The sequence below is a fragment of the Hippichthys cyanospilos genome, chromosome 18 (genome assembly GCF_059441005.1).
Source record: "Hippichthys cyanospilos isolate Australia breed blue-spotted pipefish chromosome 18, RoL_Hcya_1.0, whole genome shotgun sequence".
NCBI lineage: Eukaryota > Metazoa > Chordata > Actinopteri > Syngnathiformes > Syngnathidae > Hippichthys > Hippichthys cyanospilos.
Window position 1 is genome coordinate 9,690,316 of NC_142386.1, and position 16,293 is coordinate 9,706,608.

The window sequence follows — 16,293 nt, forward strand, 5'->3', positions numbered from 1 at the left end:
TCTTGCTGCAGGCCCTGAGATCTCTCCTTTCTCAAGATAATAGTTCTTTCTTCGTAGGGAAATCACATGCCCTTTCTATCTGGATCAGAAAAGTTCCTGTGTGCTTCTGCACATTCTCATGAAAATCCCACTTATTATTTGCTACTATGTTGTTATTAAACTATTGTTTTTCATAAGGCAAATTTTTTTAACTGTAATTTTGTGCGATATCACGTCAGCTTCAAACAAAGTATCTGTTCCAGAGGTGGAACAATTAATCCATTAATTGACACCAATATTATTAAAATGATTGTTAATAGACTATTCATTGTTTAGATGATTTTCTTTTAATTCAGATTCATGTTGAATCAAAATAAAACATTTGCAAGTTGCTTTTTTAATTGGTTATCCTATCAATTATTCCAATGAATAATTGAATAGGCCCCACCCCCCTTTTTTTTTAAATAAAAAAATACTATGCTTGAATGACAGTTGAGGTGAGTGGATATAACTACTGATTATGAATTTTTAGACCAACAAAATTTGCCTATGCTAGCAAGTTGGCGATCACCATTAGCACACTAGAAATGACCATTTAAGGCCAACGAACACTAAGATATAGTTCACACATACATAATGTAATATGTACCCTATATATTATATATATTACTTCGAATGATGTCCTTAACATCACTTACTAACAATGCTTGAACAAAATTCCATGAGTAAACTTGAAAGTGGAGCTGCCTGCTAGCTACAATGGCGTCAATAATTCCCTGTTGTTCTTCTTCTTGACGAGTAGAAAGGACGTATTTCGTACTTGACTGCCTCCGGGTGGTTAAAATTTGAATTTATAAAATTAAGCTGCGATGTATTGTGACCTTATATTCCCAGATAATACAGACCTATTGCTTTTTGGGATGTCATTTCCTTTATTTCCTATCCCATTGTTCGCTTTGAAAAAAATATTGCCTAATTACTATCCTTAATGAAAGTCGATGCTAACTAGTAAATCACTAATTGTTTTTAAACACACAAACAGCATCAGCCATTTGGTAAGTACAACAAGCATGACAAAGACACATAGACAAGCAATAGAGCCTTTTTTCAAGACATATGTACGTGTTTTTACTTTGTTTTTTTTCGTTGCTCTGTTTTTGTCACTTTGATTACTCGGAAAGCAACTCAAATTTGTGATATCCTAAAAACTGTATTTAATTCGGGAATTATAAAACTTCAATCTTAAAAACGTATATGTTGCATTTCCTTACCAAGAGCCAATCAGAGAAAGAATGCAAATTTGTTCTGCATTTCCAAAATGCTCTAACCAGCACGGAAACTAAAACCAGGAAGAAAGGGAGCAAATAAAGTCAAATACGGTAAAATTGACTTATCCGACTTGATCAGTTTTTTTTTTTTTTTTGCCAGTCCTAGACCAGTGGTGATAAAATGAAACAGACATCTGTTTTTTTTTTCCCTGAAGTATTTTTATTACAAAGTTCATGGGGACAGTATTACAAGAGAAGTTGTCAACATGCTAAAACAGAACAAAGTTGAACACAGGAGTTGAACAAACTGGTAAGATAGGACAATCCACTGTTCACAATAAACATAACTTGATTAATTCTTCAGGAGGTGGGAGCCAGTGAATGACTACAGTGCAGGCATAGAACGGCCACATTCACACCGACTCAGCAAAGGTCAATCCAACCAAGGCAAAGATGTGCACAGCTCAAGAAAACAGGTTACAATTTTTATGTGCCATCGGCTTTTCTCGCAACTTTTAGAAAGCGTCACTCGTATGTACATAAAACTGTACAAAAACATGGCATCACAAGCATTTTTGTCCTATATAAATATACCAATAATTAGAATAACAACTAGATTCTCTCTTGCAAAGACACACTCAAGGCAATCATCTTTGTTTTCCATGGACTGTGAAAAAAAAAGAGAAAAAAAAAAGAAATACATGTGCAGTAAAATTTCTGTTTGCAGAAGATAGGGCCTTAAACCAGCACTGACATTTCAGAAACTGAAAGAAAAGAAACAGTAAACAGTTTCTACCAATTATCTTTGGAATTCATGCGAAAATCCCGGCCTGCGATGACAGCAGACGAAGGGGTGTGGAGATCTATGTACACGAACACCACCAACAGATATTTTTATTTTTAATTTTTTCTTCACACAACCGCTTTGCTAAGAGTCTTTGACTGACACAAAAACAAAACCGCTGGCCAATTTCAGCACAGAAATGTGTCCATCTGTCCACAGAAATGATCACTGTACAATACAGACTACAGAGAGGCAAAATATACTCAAGTGAATTCAACATTAAACCAATGCAAAGTACAAATCAAACATTATTTGACATATTTTGAGTGGATTTCAGTGCGATTCTTTTGGCCAGGGTCAGCTTTCTATTAGGGGTCGTTCAGTAGGACTAAGACTCAACAGGTGACATAGGTCAATTTTGTTCTTCAGTTTGAGGGCCCGAGAACGAAAACAGAACCGTTATATTGTGGAGGGCCCGCAGTAAGTCAGCCTCCTGCTATTCCATTCGCAGCCATGCCTGATCATCCCTGTCCTAATTTGATGATCAAGGAGATACATTTCAGATATGCGCCAGTGATAAGAGTCTACTTAGGCTGGTATCAGGTTCGAATTAATCCCGGGGAAAAAACCAAAACAAAACAGCAAAAGAAAGATTGATGCAAAGCAGTCGCGAGTCCTAAATAAATGAGTCAAGACACAAACAGATAAAAGTTGTGACTGAGGCGATGTGGCATTGGCTTTATCACTCCTTGCCGTCTTTCAGTTTGTGGTTAATTCCAGGTCAGTGATCGCACCCGCTGCTTCCGGGCCATGAAGCGGCTACCCGAGGGGTACTCGTTGGGGGTTTAATCACAGTGCATCATGGCTGTTGTTTGAATTTTATTTCAGTCACTAAATGGCTTTGAAAATGGCATAATGCGCTCTCTCCCCCTCAAGGCAGGATAATCGCCCACATTATTTAATCATGGCCATGTCCAGTAATTTCCATATGTATTCAGTTCAATTACTCTAAATGTAGTTTTCAATGGCGGCGTGATGAGGTAAGTGCTGATCCTTTTAACTGATTGTAGTGCTGCGGGTTAGATGTGCATTATTTGGTGGGTGCCTTGTCCTGGGGAGGTGCTTCACACACACACGCCACAGCTCAGGACTCATTACTCACCCTAATTAGGATGCGTCTATTCGGGGATCTTTCTCCCTTACTTAGAGACACAATATCACCATGGAAATTTGCTGCAGAGGTGAAAGGTATCTACAAGTCTAATCAAATCAATGTTTGAATCAAAGACACCGCCTGGTGCTGCACCGTGTTGCAAGACAGGCTAATGTAGTCGTTACTAGCTTCCAATTACTGACTAATACAAAGTGTCCTTCAGGCATATCCTTCAGATTGACTTGGAAAATCTCCATTAGGGGATACAAATCCCTACATTTTTGGAGCCAAGGAGAGGAAAAATAATGTATCAAGCCCACTGGCTTGATATTTTAACTCATTCAATCCCAAGAAGACAATATCTTTAAGAGTACAGACATTTAATCCCGCGTACTTATTTTATTTTATTTTTTTTTACAATTTCTTTTCAAGTGGTTATTTTAAAGAGGGTCTAAACATGGATATTACTAAATTAAGTACTGACGTATTCTAAAGTACTATCAAGACTGAAGCAATAAAATATCTGATCACTTTAGGTAATAAGTAATGTAAAGTACTGAAGTACTAATCGATTCGCACTTGAGTGCATAAAGTAATGATACTTGATCACCAGCAATTATCACATTACATACCTAAGAGTGCGTAGCTCAAGTTACTTAAATGCTAAAGTAATCAATTACTTTATGTAATTAAGTGCTGAAAATTATTTTAAATAATCAAATACTAAAGTAATTGATTATTTTAGGTTATCAACTACCAAACCAATTACTTAGGTAAATAATCAAGTAACTTCATATGTTACTTAGGTAGTGAAGTTATTGATCACTTTTGGTAGTCGGGTAATAAAGTGACGACTCTAGTAAATACTTTAGTAAACAATTACTGTACTCCTTAAACACATAAAGTCATAGATTAAATTGGCATTTGATTGATTTAGTAGTTAATGACCTTGAGTGAGTGGCTAAAATAATCAATCACTCTAGTAAAACATAAGTACTAATGTATTTGCACAGCAACCTATTTTAAACCTCCTTTCCTCAACCACTTAAAAAAAAGAAAACACATTAGTTTAGTATTTAGATAGTATATGAGGGATCTTGAAAAAAATAACAATTTACTTATGTGCTTCAAGGAGCTGGTGAATTTCTCCAGTAAGTGGATATGCAGGACATTGGATTTACTTCTGAAGATGCTGTATGTAGCCTGAGATATGACGGAATACTTTGAAGAACTGCGAAAGCTCTCACAATGTAGAGGACTACCATAAGCACAACAAGAACTTCAATTCCCCACTTAAGATCCAAGTGTTGTTTTTTTTTTTTTATTGTTGTTTTTTTCAGCACTTTGATAAATAACCTTACGTATTCATTAATTCTAGAGCTGTCCTGGCTTGTGAAGGGAAAGCCCCGGCAATTCGATTGTCTGGATAGAGAAGAGCTATAAACGAAATAAAAAAAAAGAATAAAACATGACACACTCTCATGTTTTGAGTGAGTCACAAGGATTTGAGGCAAAAAACAATCCCAATTTGGCATTTGGTCATTGTGACTCCAGGGGACTATGGCCAAGTCAAGCGTTTTGATGATAAACTATAGGTCACAGTGCTGAGAGTCAATGGAACATAATGTGTGTTCAAATGTTGCTGCAGAGCTTTCTCCACCCACGGTGAAACTCTGCAGGGAGCAGAGGTAAAGGCCATTTTGCTATGATTAGGGGTTGAAGGTGTTTGTGATTATATGGGGCGGATAAATGCTTTCCACTATGTTGAGCTTCTCTCCCGGGAAATGTTTTCAATCAAGTTTTAAACAGCATCTTAGCAGCAGCAAAGAAATTCTTAACGATACCCAAATTCTGAACCGAATGATTATTATTATTTTTTTTTAATCAGATTCTGCCGGACAAAAAATATGTATAGCACACCATTCAAAATGTATTTACAGCACTGTACAACAAGAGAACATTTCATTTGATTGTTAGTTAAAAGGAAAAAATGCCATCCAATAGGGCCTCGCTGGCTGTCTATCAAAAATCTCCAACAATGGCACAAGAGCACTGATCACAAGTTTCAATTCAAAAGATCACTTGACAGCGTCGGACATGGCTAACTACAACAATCATTAGTTACTCCAAACTCATCTGTGTCCTTAGGAATAAATAAATGAGAGTAGATCAATTAAGCGTGTGGAATTTGTAATAAATACGCGTATAAATTAATCAAAGGTGGAGATGGCAAATGACCCAAGGTGATCACGCCGGTAATTGAATGAACGACTAACTGTTAATTTCAACTGGGCGTTGGCAAGGTAGGCAGCCTTAATGTGTTTGTTCTACTGCCACCGTTGATCTTTCTTCATTTCTGCACTGATTAGAGGCTGATACTCACAGATAGATCTCTCTTTTAGGAGTGTGGGCAGATGGCGAGGTGGGCGGGAACTCAGAGGTGACACTAAGCGGCATCTCCTCCAAGGGGCAGTCCTGACTGGCATCGTGACCGCTGCTAGTATAGGCACTGCGAGAGGGCGGTAGGCGTGACCGGTGCTCTTCGCCACCCAGAATGGCGCTGCCGTTTGCCAGGCGCCCCAGACTCCCTCTTTCCTGGTAAGGCACAAAGGTGGAGAGTTTCGGGGGGTTCCTCGTCCTGCGCACCGGAGAGGGATGCCCGGGCATCCAACACGCATCTGAATGGCCCAATTCGCTGCATTCGGTTGTGCAGTTTCCGGTCATCGCCACATCGGGCAGTGAGCGAATGTCTGCGGGCAGAGGAGGGAAAAAGGCTTTGTTATTTTGTTTTGAAACATCCGATTCATCAAACGCAAACATTTATCAGCCTTGTTTAAACCCATCTCCGATCAGAACCGGTGTCGTTTGAACACGGACCCCCCCCCCCCCCCCCACCACCGCCGCCACCTCCCTCTCCTCTTTTGAGGTCTTTGCAGCTGTTGCTATGCAGTGAGCCGCAGTTGCCATGTAGCTGTTGCTATGGCTGTGTAATGAGCACTATTGTGTGTAGTCCACTAGCTGATGTGATACATTCAGGAGATGGCGTGCTGTGTTTGTGTCATTTAGGAGCAGTTAGTCTGGCGTGCTTGAAATATTATCTCACTGGACCGTTAACAGTTTCAATAGTAGCCTATTGATTCCTACAATATGCATTTTGTGATCTGGAAAAAGAAAGGTACTATCAAAAATATTTGAGCAGAAGAAAAAAATACATATTAAGACAGCACAAGCATTACTGATTGACAGCGATATCTTCCTTACCACCCATTTTTTTTTTGTCCATTTCCTAATTCGATAATTGATTCCACATTCAGTGACCTCACTTCCACGAGCAATAACATCCTAACTAACTAACAAACATATATTTTGGATTAGGAGGTGCTCCAGATTATAACAATTTAACGAAAATACATTTTTGTCACGTTTAGGCTAGAAAGGACTCAAAAGGAAGATGAATTTATAACACAAGATTTACACACAGAAAGATGGTACATGAAAGTCTTACATTTTTGTTTAAAACTTTTATTTCATACTCCCTGGTTACATCAATAAAATGCCTTCTGCATGTTCAGAACTAAGAGCTGCACAGCTAACCTCACTTGGGAATATGGCCATAACAAGCTCGTCACGTCACTCAAAGGTAAATAAATCCTTTCTATATTTTTTTATTTATGATGTTATTTAACTGTATACATGTATATTTGCATTTATATTGTATATTTATATTTATATTACATTTGTATTAAATATATTTCATATATTTACAATTAACATGTATAGTTATATAAGTAGCACTCACTACACTACTTTGATACCAATTCTAAATATGTATATACAATTTTGATTATTTTACCTGGGGTTTTACACGCATTTGCTAATTAACATAGGTTTGGATTGCCCGCCATCCAAATGAATTTGCGTTACGATCCCAACCGTGGAACGGATTGATCTTGTAAACTGGGGGCCCACTGTAACATGATTATATTTGAATCCTTTATTTGATTTGGAATCACAATGTTGCATGTATTTTAGTATGTATTTTTTTCCCCACAAATGTGCCGTGAATCCCATGCAGCAGATAAGCCGGCTGACTTTCCGCACGGTCTACCTGTTGACAGACTAGACTTTTGTCTGCGGTTAAATGGAAACCGTTTGGAATTTGTCTTTGTTATCCCTTCATACTCTGACAAGGACAGGCAATCAATGTCTGTAGAGCAAAGAACAGACAAGATCACGCTGACACGAGCCATGTGTAACATTCTGATGCCTTCGATAAGTACATTAGTGTGATGTCGTGTCAACATTGCACATACAATATAAGAGCATGCACATCACTGATGCCTTGTCTGTTCTTTCAGAAACAGGGCAGGATTTGAGTGATTTTATTTGCGGGGAACGCATGGAGCTTGGTGGTTCCAGGGTATAAGAAAAAAAAAAAAAAGATGTTGCTGCATGCGACTGATGTAACCACAAGGGATGGCGTACCACAAGCAGTTCAAGCTGCCCATGGAGGAAATGCCATCTTAACAGAGATTCACCATCAGTATCGTATTCTTGACCAGCGGCAAGATAATTATCTCATAAAATGTCAGACCACAGTGACTAGAATCTGGCCTATGAGGCTTTGTGTTATTTATGTTTTTTTTTTGGAATATTTGAGTGCTTCTTAAAACCATGACCAATTTTATGTATATCTGAAGTGTCAATTTAGTAGAAGAAAAACTGATATAAAAATATATCGAAATGGTGCTTTTTCCAAACAAGTCCAAAAATGACATGGCTGTTTGTGATTATGTGGTTCAAATTGTTCTCTGGCATGAGTAATAAGCTCTCTGCAGAAGGCAAAAACAAGTATGTTGCATAACGTGTATTTTTCATCCCTTCATAAATCTCTCGGTTGGACACATCAGTTGACTGTGCCGTATCTAACTGACTTCAAGCTGCAAGAAATGGAAATAATATTAAAACATCTAAGCTGATGAATGAATATGGTATCCAAATAGAGTTGCCAGTTTTATAACATCCTGTTTTGAAATTAAGCTGGGCATCAAAATATGTGGCAACGTTAGCTTTGGTGCTGCGTTGCTAACATGATGGTCTGCCAGCATTACATATAGCAAATAAGTGGTTCTGAAAAATTTTTCAATAAATATTTTTTTTATTTGCATCACAATGGACAACGTCCATATAAAACATAGAGGCAAACAACATTTTGCAAATGAGTCACTATAACATAATTTAGCAATAAATTGCATCATGTTCCAATTAATTTGCTCCTAATTTGAAAAAAAAGCTGCATTTCTGAATAGGACTGTTTGCATTAATGTTATTGCTAACATGATGAGCCACAGCTGGTCTGAGGGCATTATTTACAACAGACCAGTGTTTCTCAACATTTTCCAATTAACATAGGATTAAATTGTGTAACTATTGGTAATGGGCATCCATATAAACCTTACAAAAAATACAGGCAATCAAATGAGTCACTATCACATAATTTGTCAATACGTTGCATCCTGTTCCAATTAATTTGATCTTAATTTGAAAAGACTGGTCTGTTTCTGCCTTGCTTTCATAAAGCATTAGATTAGAGACCTACCTACATAAACCCCATTAAAATCTCCCATACCCCCTAAAGTGCCTTCATGTACCCCTATTTGAGAAGCACTGCTAGGTAGACCACAGCTGTAGGTGATACGGGGTTGCCATGGCAATGACAGAGATGTTCTTTGCTTATATCTCACGCCAGTGTATGAGCAATTTTGAAAATATTATTTAAAGGTAAAATGATCCAACATACATACGCAATAATCCATACTGCATGGCCAATTGTTTGTCAGACTAATATTTACTGTTCAAAGGCTGTTGATTTATCTTTTGTTGCCCTTAATCTTATTGTTCCCCTCATCCTAATTGATGGTTTTAAGGCGTCTCAAGGCATTTGATTCACAACTAAACAATGCTTTATTAGATCATTCTATTACAATTATGAACAAAAAAAGGCTACCTTTTAAAATAATTCAACCCAAATGTATGCCGGCAAAAACACAAAATTCATAGCTGTAAATTTTAAATACGAGCCAGGAAAACAATACAAAATTGTTTGTGCGTGTATATCTCATGCACGATGACTGAAGTTTATTTCTCATCTCTTCCAAGAATATTGTATGGATGCATCTATGTGCTGAAATGGACCCCTGCTACAAAATATGTTCAAGGGAGGAGTGCTGGGTGAATTGTGGAGCGTCTGAGCGTGAGCACACTTGTGTAGGCAAAGACTCCAAAAGGATTTCACACTTGATTAAAACCTCTCCACAGCTTCCAGGAGGTTTACTCCACACCAAGCCGCCTCGTGTCAAATTCCGCATCGCTGCAAGACCGAAAATCATTTACGCATTTTTATTGAATCCCATTTTTCTCCATGCAGCAATTAGGGATATATTTTTCATGCGCTACACTCATTTATATTTAATGTTCTCGTGAAGAGGGTCAAAACGTTGACACATCTTAACTGTCAGTTTTACTAATTGACTGGAGTTTTTAAAGTGCTGGACATGTTTAATGAAACCAAAAGAAGGCATGTAATGCATCCTGATGCCAAGGACCACTGAGTGCTCATCAACAACATCAACAACCATAAAACACGCAATGACAACTAAATACACCGCAAAGCCTGCCAAAGTCTAACATTTTCTTCTCGCAATGTCAAAGCGCATATTGCACTCGGTGTACCGGGAGACAACATCCATGTTTCAAAGAGCAGCTATTTTAATTCTCAAAAGTACCATCTCCATTTGTGTTTCATCTCAATTTTCACATGGTTTTATTTGTGAAAGCGTGTTGATAATTGAACAAGCAAGAGGTCTAAATTCGGGGACTGCAGCTTGCTCTGTCGGAGTTGTTGTTTTCATCAGTATGCAGATCATTTCAAGCCCGTGCACGTCAGCTTACAGCACTTGACAACATTCAGGAGCGCTAATGCACATGCCTGTATAAAACTTTTTCACCCCAACTTAAACACACTGAAATAAACAAAGAATATCTTATTGGAGATTGACTGAAACCGAACTACTCAATGATCTGCTTAGCTCCTCAGAGCAAACAACTGAACTGATGGTTATAAAGTTTAACATATGATGAAGATAATGCTGAAAAAAAACGACCAAGCATGGGGTGAAAAGGGAGACTAGAAGACCAAAACTCAAATTTTTTCTGGAAATTGCTAGAATTAACTTCCTCACAAATCATAACTGTAACACCTGTTTGCCTCGAATAATTACAAATATTGTATTTTTCGGACGATACGCTGCGCCTTTTTTCTCATGAGTTGAGCCCCACGGCTTATAGTCACAGACCGCAAGTATAGCAAATGCATATGCACATATTTGTCCAGTGTCAACAACTATACAATAGAACTGAAAATATGTGACTCAATGGCTGTGCTCAAAAAGTTTCAAAAATATAGTATTAAAAATATAAAAATTATGTATATATTAAACAAGATTGTGGATAAACGTTCTGACATGTAAATCTCTCTCTCTCTTGCTATATGTATATATATATATATATATATATATATATATATATATATATATATATATATATATATATATATATATATATCTTTGAAACACAGGTAAACAGAAGAAAATCAAAAGTATTGATTTTGAGTTTGAAATGTTATTTGTTTCAGCAGTATTGTCTGTGTTTTGTTGAAAATTTCCACACATCCATTTTCTCTGAGGAATTTATAAAATTAAAAGAAAAACTTCCATATACCATCTTTTTGCATAAATATCTGATGTTACGAGTGGACATATGTTGCTATCGGACCAAAAAAGCGAGTGTGTACACCATGTACACCGTGTACACTGTGTCAGTTGTGAGAGCAATCCTTTCCCACATAGTGACCATTGATGAAAAATGCATAACTGTCTAGAAATAGGATGGATGACTTATATTTACAGATATTTTGTCATTTAACGTGGCTGATTACATCTGCAACAATGTCAACCATGAATTAAAACCCAAGGTGAGCAACAATCGACTGTTCAATTGGTCAAAAACGTTTCTAGTTTTAATGAGGATTGACTTTTTGTTTTTCAGGCACTTTGAGTCCTTTAAGTAGTATTTCTTCCTGTTTTAGACTTGCCTGTAACCTATATAAACCCTGTAAAAGTGACCGTTAGTGAAGTATTGCTTTTTTCTTTTGTTAATGTTAAATATGGATATGATTCTAGGTATACTTATACAATTTTCAAAGATGATGATCTTATTTATAGTCACTGCGGTGACAGTGGGAGGGCGCAAAATGTTTTCTGTTTCCTGGAAAAAAAATTATTAAGCAGTTATTTAATGGAAGCCGCCTTTAAGAGAAACGATGATGGGAAATTGTAGCTCTATTTTGCAAGTTGAATTGGCTTCCTGATTTCAGGGGCTTTGTGAATTTGGATTTAATGAGGAGTTGTATTTCTTCCAAAGCGCAGACACCAGAAATGATATCCTGTCTCCAGCATTGGAAGCAAATGCACCTGCAGTATTCACCATTTATGCTATATATGTCTCATATGCAATCCGAGATCATGCATCAGAAAAGTAATTTTCTTCACTTTCTTCCTTCCCCACCAACTCATTACGGAGCTTAGCAAAGCCGCTAAAGCACCTGGGGTGCAGTGGCATAACATGCACTCTGCAGCGTAGTCACAGGGGTAGGGGTATCGGCACAGTTTAACCCCCGCCCCATCCCCCGGCTGACTGATACATGTGAAGGGTGGGTTTGCATGCCGCTTGCATCAGGGTGCCAGTGGGAGGTGTTGAGTGTCTGAGGCAGGCTTCCTCATCGTCTGATCCCCTGCCCAAAGGCATTGGGAGGTGGTGGTGGGGAAGCTGCCTCTTCCTGAGATTTCACACTGCTGCTCTCCGTTTGATTGCAAATGCTGCGTCTCCCCACCGGCTGCTTTCTAGTGCGTGTGGCACACGGCTATGATCGATGGTGGAAAAAATATGAGAGAGCCACAGCTCATAGAGGGATAACAGCCACTATCGTTTGGGAGTGTGTGGGTGATATTAATGGGTGTGTTTGTGGTGCCAGCAAACAGTTTATGTGGCAAATGATTAAAAAAAGAAAAAGTTCCAAGAAGAAAAATACTCCACATCTGAACAGACATTAGTGCCTGGTTCTGGCTGTCAGTTTAATAACTAGCTGTGAATGTATACTGTGTTTGTCATACTTGGAAGAAACACAACAAGAGGCCAGAGTTTTGTATATCTTAAGCTGTGACATGTCAAGCCTTTTTTTCTTTTTTTATATATATTTCGAAACGCTCAGAACAGTTTCTCAGAGTGAGCCGAAGGAACCAGAAACAGCCCCTTTGTTCTCCAGAGGGGTGCATTTTTTAAGCGACACGAGCAGTGCAAGCCCACACGCAATGTTGACATACACATTCCCCTTGCAGAATAATGGAACACACACACACACACACAAAAAGACAGCACAAGTAACCCGACACTTGTGCTTTTACATCTCTTAGAATGTTTTCAGTCACGGGGAATTGACTTGGAAGTCAAGCAGCTATTTACCTGTTATCATACTTTGGAGGTAATTTTACACATTTATTCCAAAACGTTCCTTGTATACAGCGACTCAAATACAAAGCTTCCTCTGTCTTTCACAGCTTTTTCGGGGTGGAATTTATTTTTAAAGCTTCGATCATATACATGCACGTCAACAGTTTTCACTAGTGGTGGTTTTGTGTCTGCATTTTGTATCCAAAACAAAAAATACAAGTTTAATGATGTGGATGCAACAGTGAATGTAAATGATTCACTGTTTTGGCAGAAACAAGTTCACAATTAGTTTAGAGTCAGTCTTGTAGCGAGTGAAGGGTTTGGTGGTTGTTTGGATAAGAAGTTTGGAGCAGCAGTAGCTCAGTCTGCAAGTAGTGATGGGCATTTAACGATACTGAATAATTCAAATAATTTAAAATCAATTCAAAAGATTCATTCTGCTTGATAAACAAATGCCAATGAAAGATAGAAGTTTATTTCCGAGTTGAACAAGTGTTGTGATGTTATTCCACATGAAAACAGGTGTTGTGGAAAGCCGCATCTGGTTGGTGCGAAGCCATGTTCTATGATTGTATTGGCATGACCTGTTTTCGCACCGTTGTGTAACCGAAGCATATTTAAGGACGTGTTCGGAAATGAAAAAATGTCCCTTCGGATCATTCTGCATTTGCGCTAATTATGCGTTGATTTCCACGACACTTTACTCAGGGATTCTTTCCAAACCTGGAATGATTTGTGTTTGGATGGATGAATGAATGGATTCACGGATTAATCTTGAACGGGACACATAAATCTGACATAAATATTATTCATCGATTTCTCTTGAATGGGAAATGATAAACGTTCGCTCACTGATTGGGTCAGGAGAAGCAAATGCATCAGAGAAGAGAACTATGTTCAGTCACTGACTCAGTATGAATGCAGAATGGCATATGTTCACTCAATAACTCTTTTGCAAAAAACAATCGCATTTCACTACATTCAAGTACCAACCCATCTAACCCTGGCTGCTGATGAGTCATAACTGAGGGGAGAATGACTCACTTCGGGAAGTTACCAGTTCGCTTTGTGAACAGGTCAACAGGAAGCAAAATCCTTTATGCTACTCTGCTTCAACCTTCTAATTCTTGGTTATATTCAAACGAGGGCTGGGTGATATTGGCTAAGGAATAAAACCTTCTTTTTCACCCATCATTGTGGGAAATTTAGATTTCATTTGATTTAAATTGTAACAACGCTCACAATTTTTTAAAGGTTTGATTCATCAAAAAAAAAGAGGTAAATATTTAGAAGGCAATCATTTATAATGAAATCAAATCCATTTTAATGTAACCTTAACATCCATAGCTTGTGCACAACTTGCTTAAACATCAATATTAACACATCAAATCCCAAAGGTGCACTTCTACATATATTTCCTGAGTCTCTGCATTCAATCATGTTAATGTATTCATGTATTTAATTATTTGTGTTCAAGTGATATAGAAGGGTCAGAAAATGGATGGTACAAAATGAGTTAAGTAGTTAGTAACTATTGTAAATATGTCTTTTAAAACACTCATCCAACATTCTTCCATTCTTCCAAAACATCATATCCCCAATTTAGCTCATTTACAAATCTTCCATTTTTAAAATGACAAATTAATCTACTAATTAATTGGATTTACTGCCCTAATTTTTAACACAACGAATATAATCTGTTATTGCCAACAGGTTCTTGAGCAAGGCAATACCCTCCCCATTTAAAATAGACCATTTGAAATCTCACCTGGAATCCTTAACTACACACGAGGATGACGGGGGAAATGACAACTCGTGATTGGTTGTTCAGACAAAAAAATTGATTTCCCAAATCATTGCTAATTCAGTCCACTGAAAAGCCCTTGGAGAATCGTCACTTTACTGATCGTCCATACAGCTCAAGCAATCAAGTCATGTCTGTCAGTGAGTCTGGATATTATGAAGCCTGAAATTCTTGATCTCCAGTCCAAAATTAGATTAAATATCTCTTCAAAAATTGCCAAACTTGACAGCGTTTGTTTGTGGATTCAGATTCCGTCAAAAGTTGCTCCTCTGAGGGATTAATAAAAAAGGATTGTTCGTCTTCGCTTCAGCAATATGAGTTTGAAGTGTTTGTCTCGCTTAGCAGGTAAGGCCACATGCTGACAGTGCCTGATGAGCGGACATGACGGCCAGCGGCATGTCAGGAAGAGCTGCTGCGGATAGTTCACCGTGTGACGGTACAACTCCTGTCAGTTCTTCCGACATGCGCAATTTTGTCTAAGAAGACCTTAATTTTGAAGACTGCTTTGTGAGGGGTTGCTTTTGACAGCCTTAGCACCTTCTGACAGATCACGCTATGCACTGGCTCCTCCAATTGAGGAGTTGATATGTGATGTGTTAGGCTATATCGGTGTTAGGAAAGCTACATCAAAAATGTCGAGCACAGCTAACAGTTATTCTATATTTAGTGAAGCGTTAATCAACTGCAGTTACCCATCAGAGAATTATAACAAGCCAAGTTAAAAAAAAATACACTCAGGAAAGATTTTTTTTTTTTTTGTAATGTTACAAATGGAGCCAATTTACAAAACTTCCATGTAGCATCTTTCTGTGTAAATATCCTATGTTATAGTCAGTCGGCAGAGGCCTATACATGATAGAAATAGATTGTCCTTTAATTTTTTTGTTGATGCAGCTCATAATTTATAATACCCTTTTTTTTTCAAGGTGAAAAGCTATGAAAGACACAGTACACCTAATAACAAATTATTTGGGTAATCGTTTCAGCATTACTTACTGCAAATCTAAAGTCTTGAAAATGATGCTTCCTAGTTCATACTACTACTATCTTTGTTTTGGAATAATGTATATTTATGGTTAACAAAATTGAGCAGTGTTTACTGAACAAGTTATGTATTACAAAGGTGGTCATTTTCCTCAATTGAGCTTTTTTAGTTATAAAATACCAAACGTACTGCAAATCTAAAGTCTTGAAATTGATGCTTCCTAGTTCATACCACTATTATCTTTGTTTTGGTATAATGTATATTTATGGTTAACAAAATTGATCAGTGTTTACTGAACAAGTTATGTATTAGAGAGGTGGTTATTTTCCTCAATTAAATTGAGCTTTTTTAGTTATAAAATACCAAATTCAAAATTTACATATCCCACAATTTGGTTAGGCAAACAAAACAATTGTACTAATCATACAATGTTGTTCAAACCTGAAGTTAGCCACATAAAAAAGGGCAACTTAAATTTCTTGTAAATCCATTGTTGTTGTTTATAAATGTGTTGTTGTTGTCAGAGTTCATTCAGACCGCTCCCCCTTCCACCTCAATTGTCATCAAGATTACCCTCTGGTTAAATGAATACTATAAAAACGCATCACACTGTAATTTTGACAGCACCAACGTTAGATCTCAAGGTGCAGCTGAATAAGATCACCAACCAAAAATAAACTTTTTCAGAGGTTTATTCCTGCAAAATGCTGCCATGATTGTTCAGCGGAGTGTTTAATCACAAAGACCTTTGCT

The 16,293-nt window shown here is 37.5% G+C and overlaps 1 protein-coding gene across 2 annotated transcripts in view; it reads right to left on the reverse strand.

Moving 5' to 3' along the window:
• Window positions 1-1,453: 1,453 nt before the first annotated feature.
• Window positions 1,454-16,293, reverse strand: part of pcdh1a (protocadherin 1a) — a 134,567-nt gene continuing 119,727 nt past the window's right edge. For both annotated transcript variants that reach the window (XM_088441600.1, XM_088441601.1), the window contains exon 5: window positions 1,454-5,934. In XM_088441600.1, coding sequence (XP_088297726.1) covers window positions 5,564-5,934 — 371 coding nt within the window. In that variant the 3' untranslated portion in view covers window positions 1,454-5,563. The remainder of the gene's footprint in view (window positions 5,935-16,293) is intronic.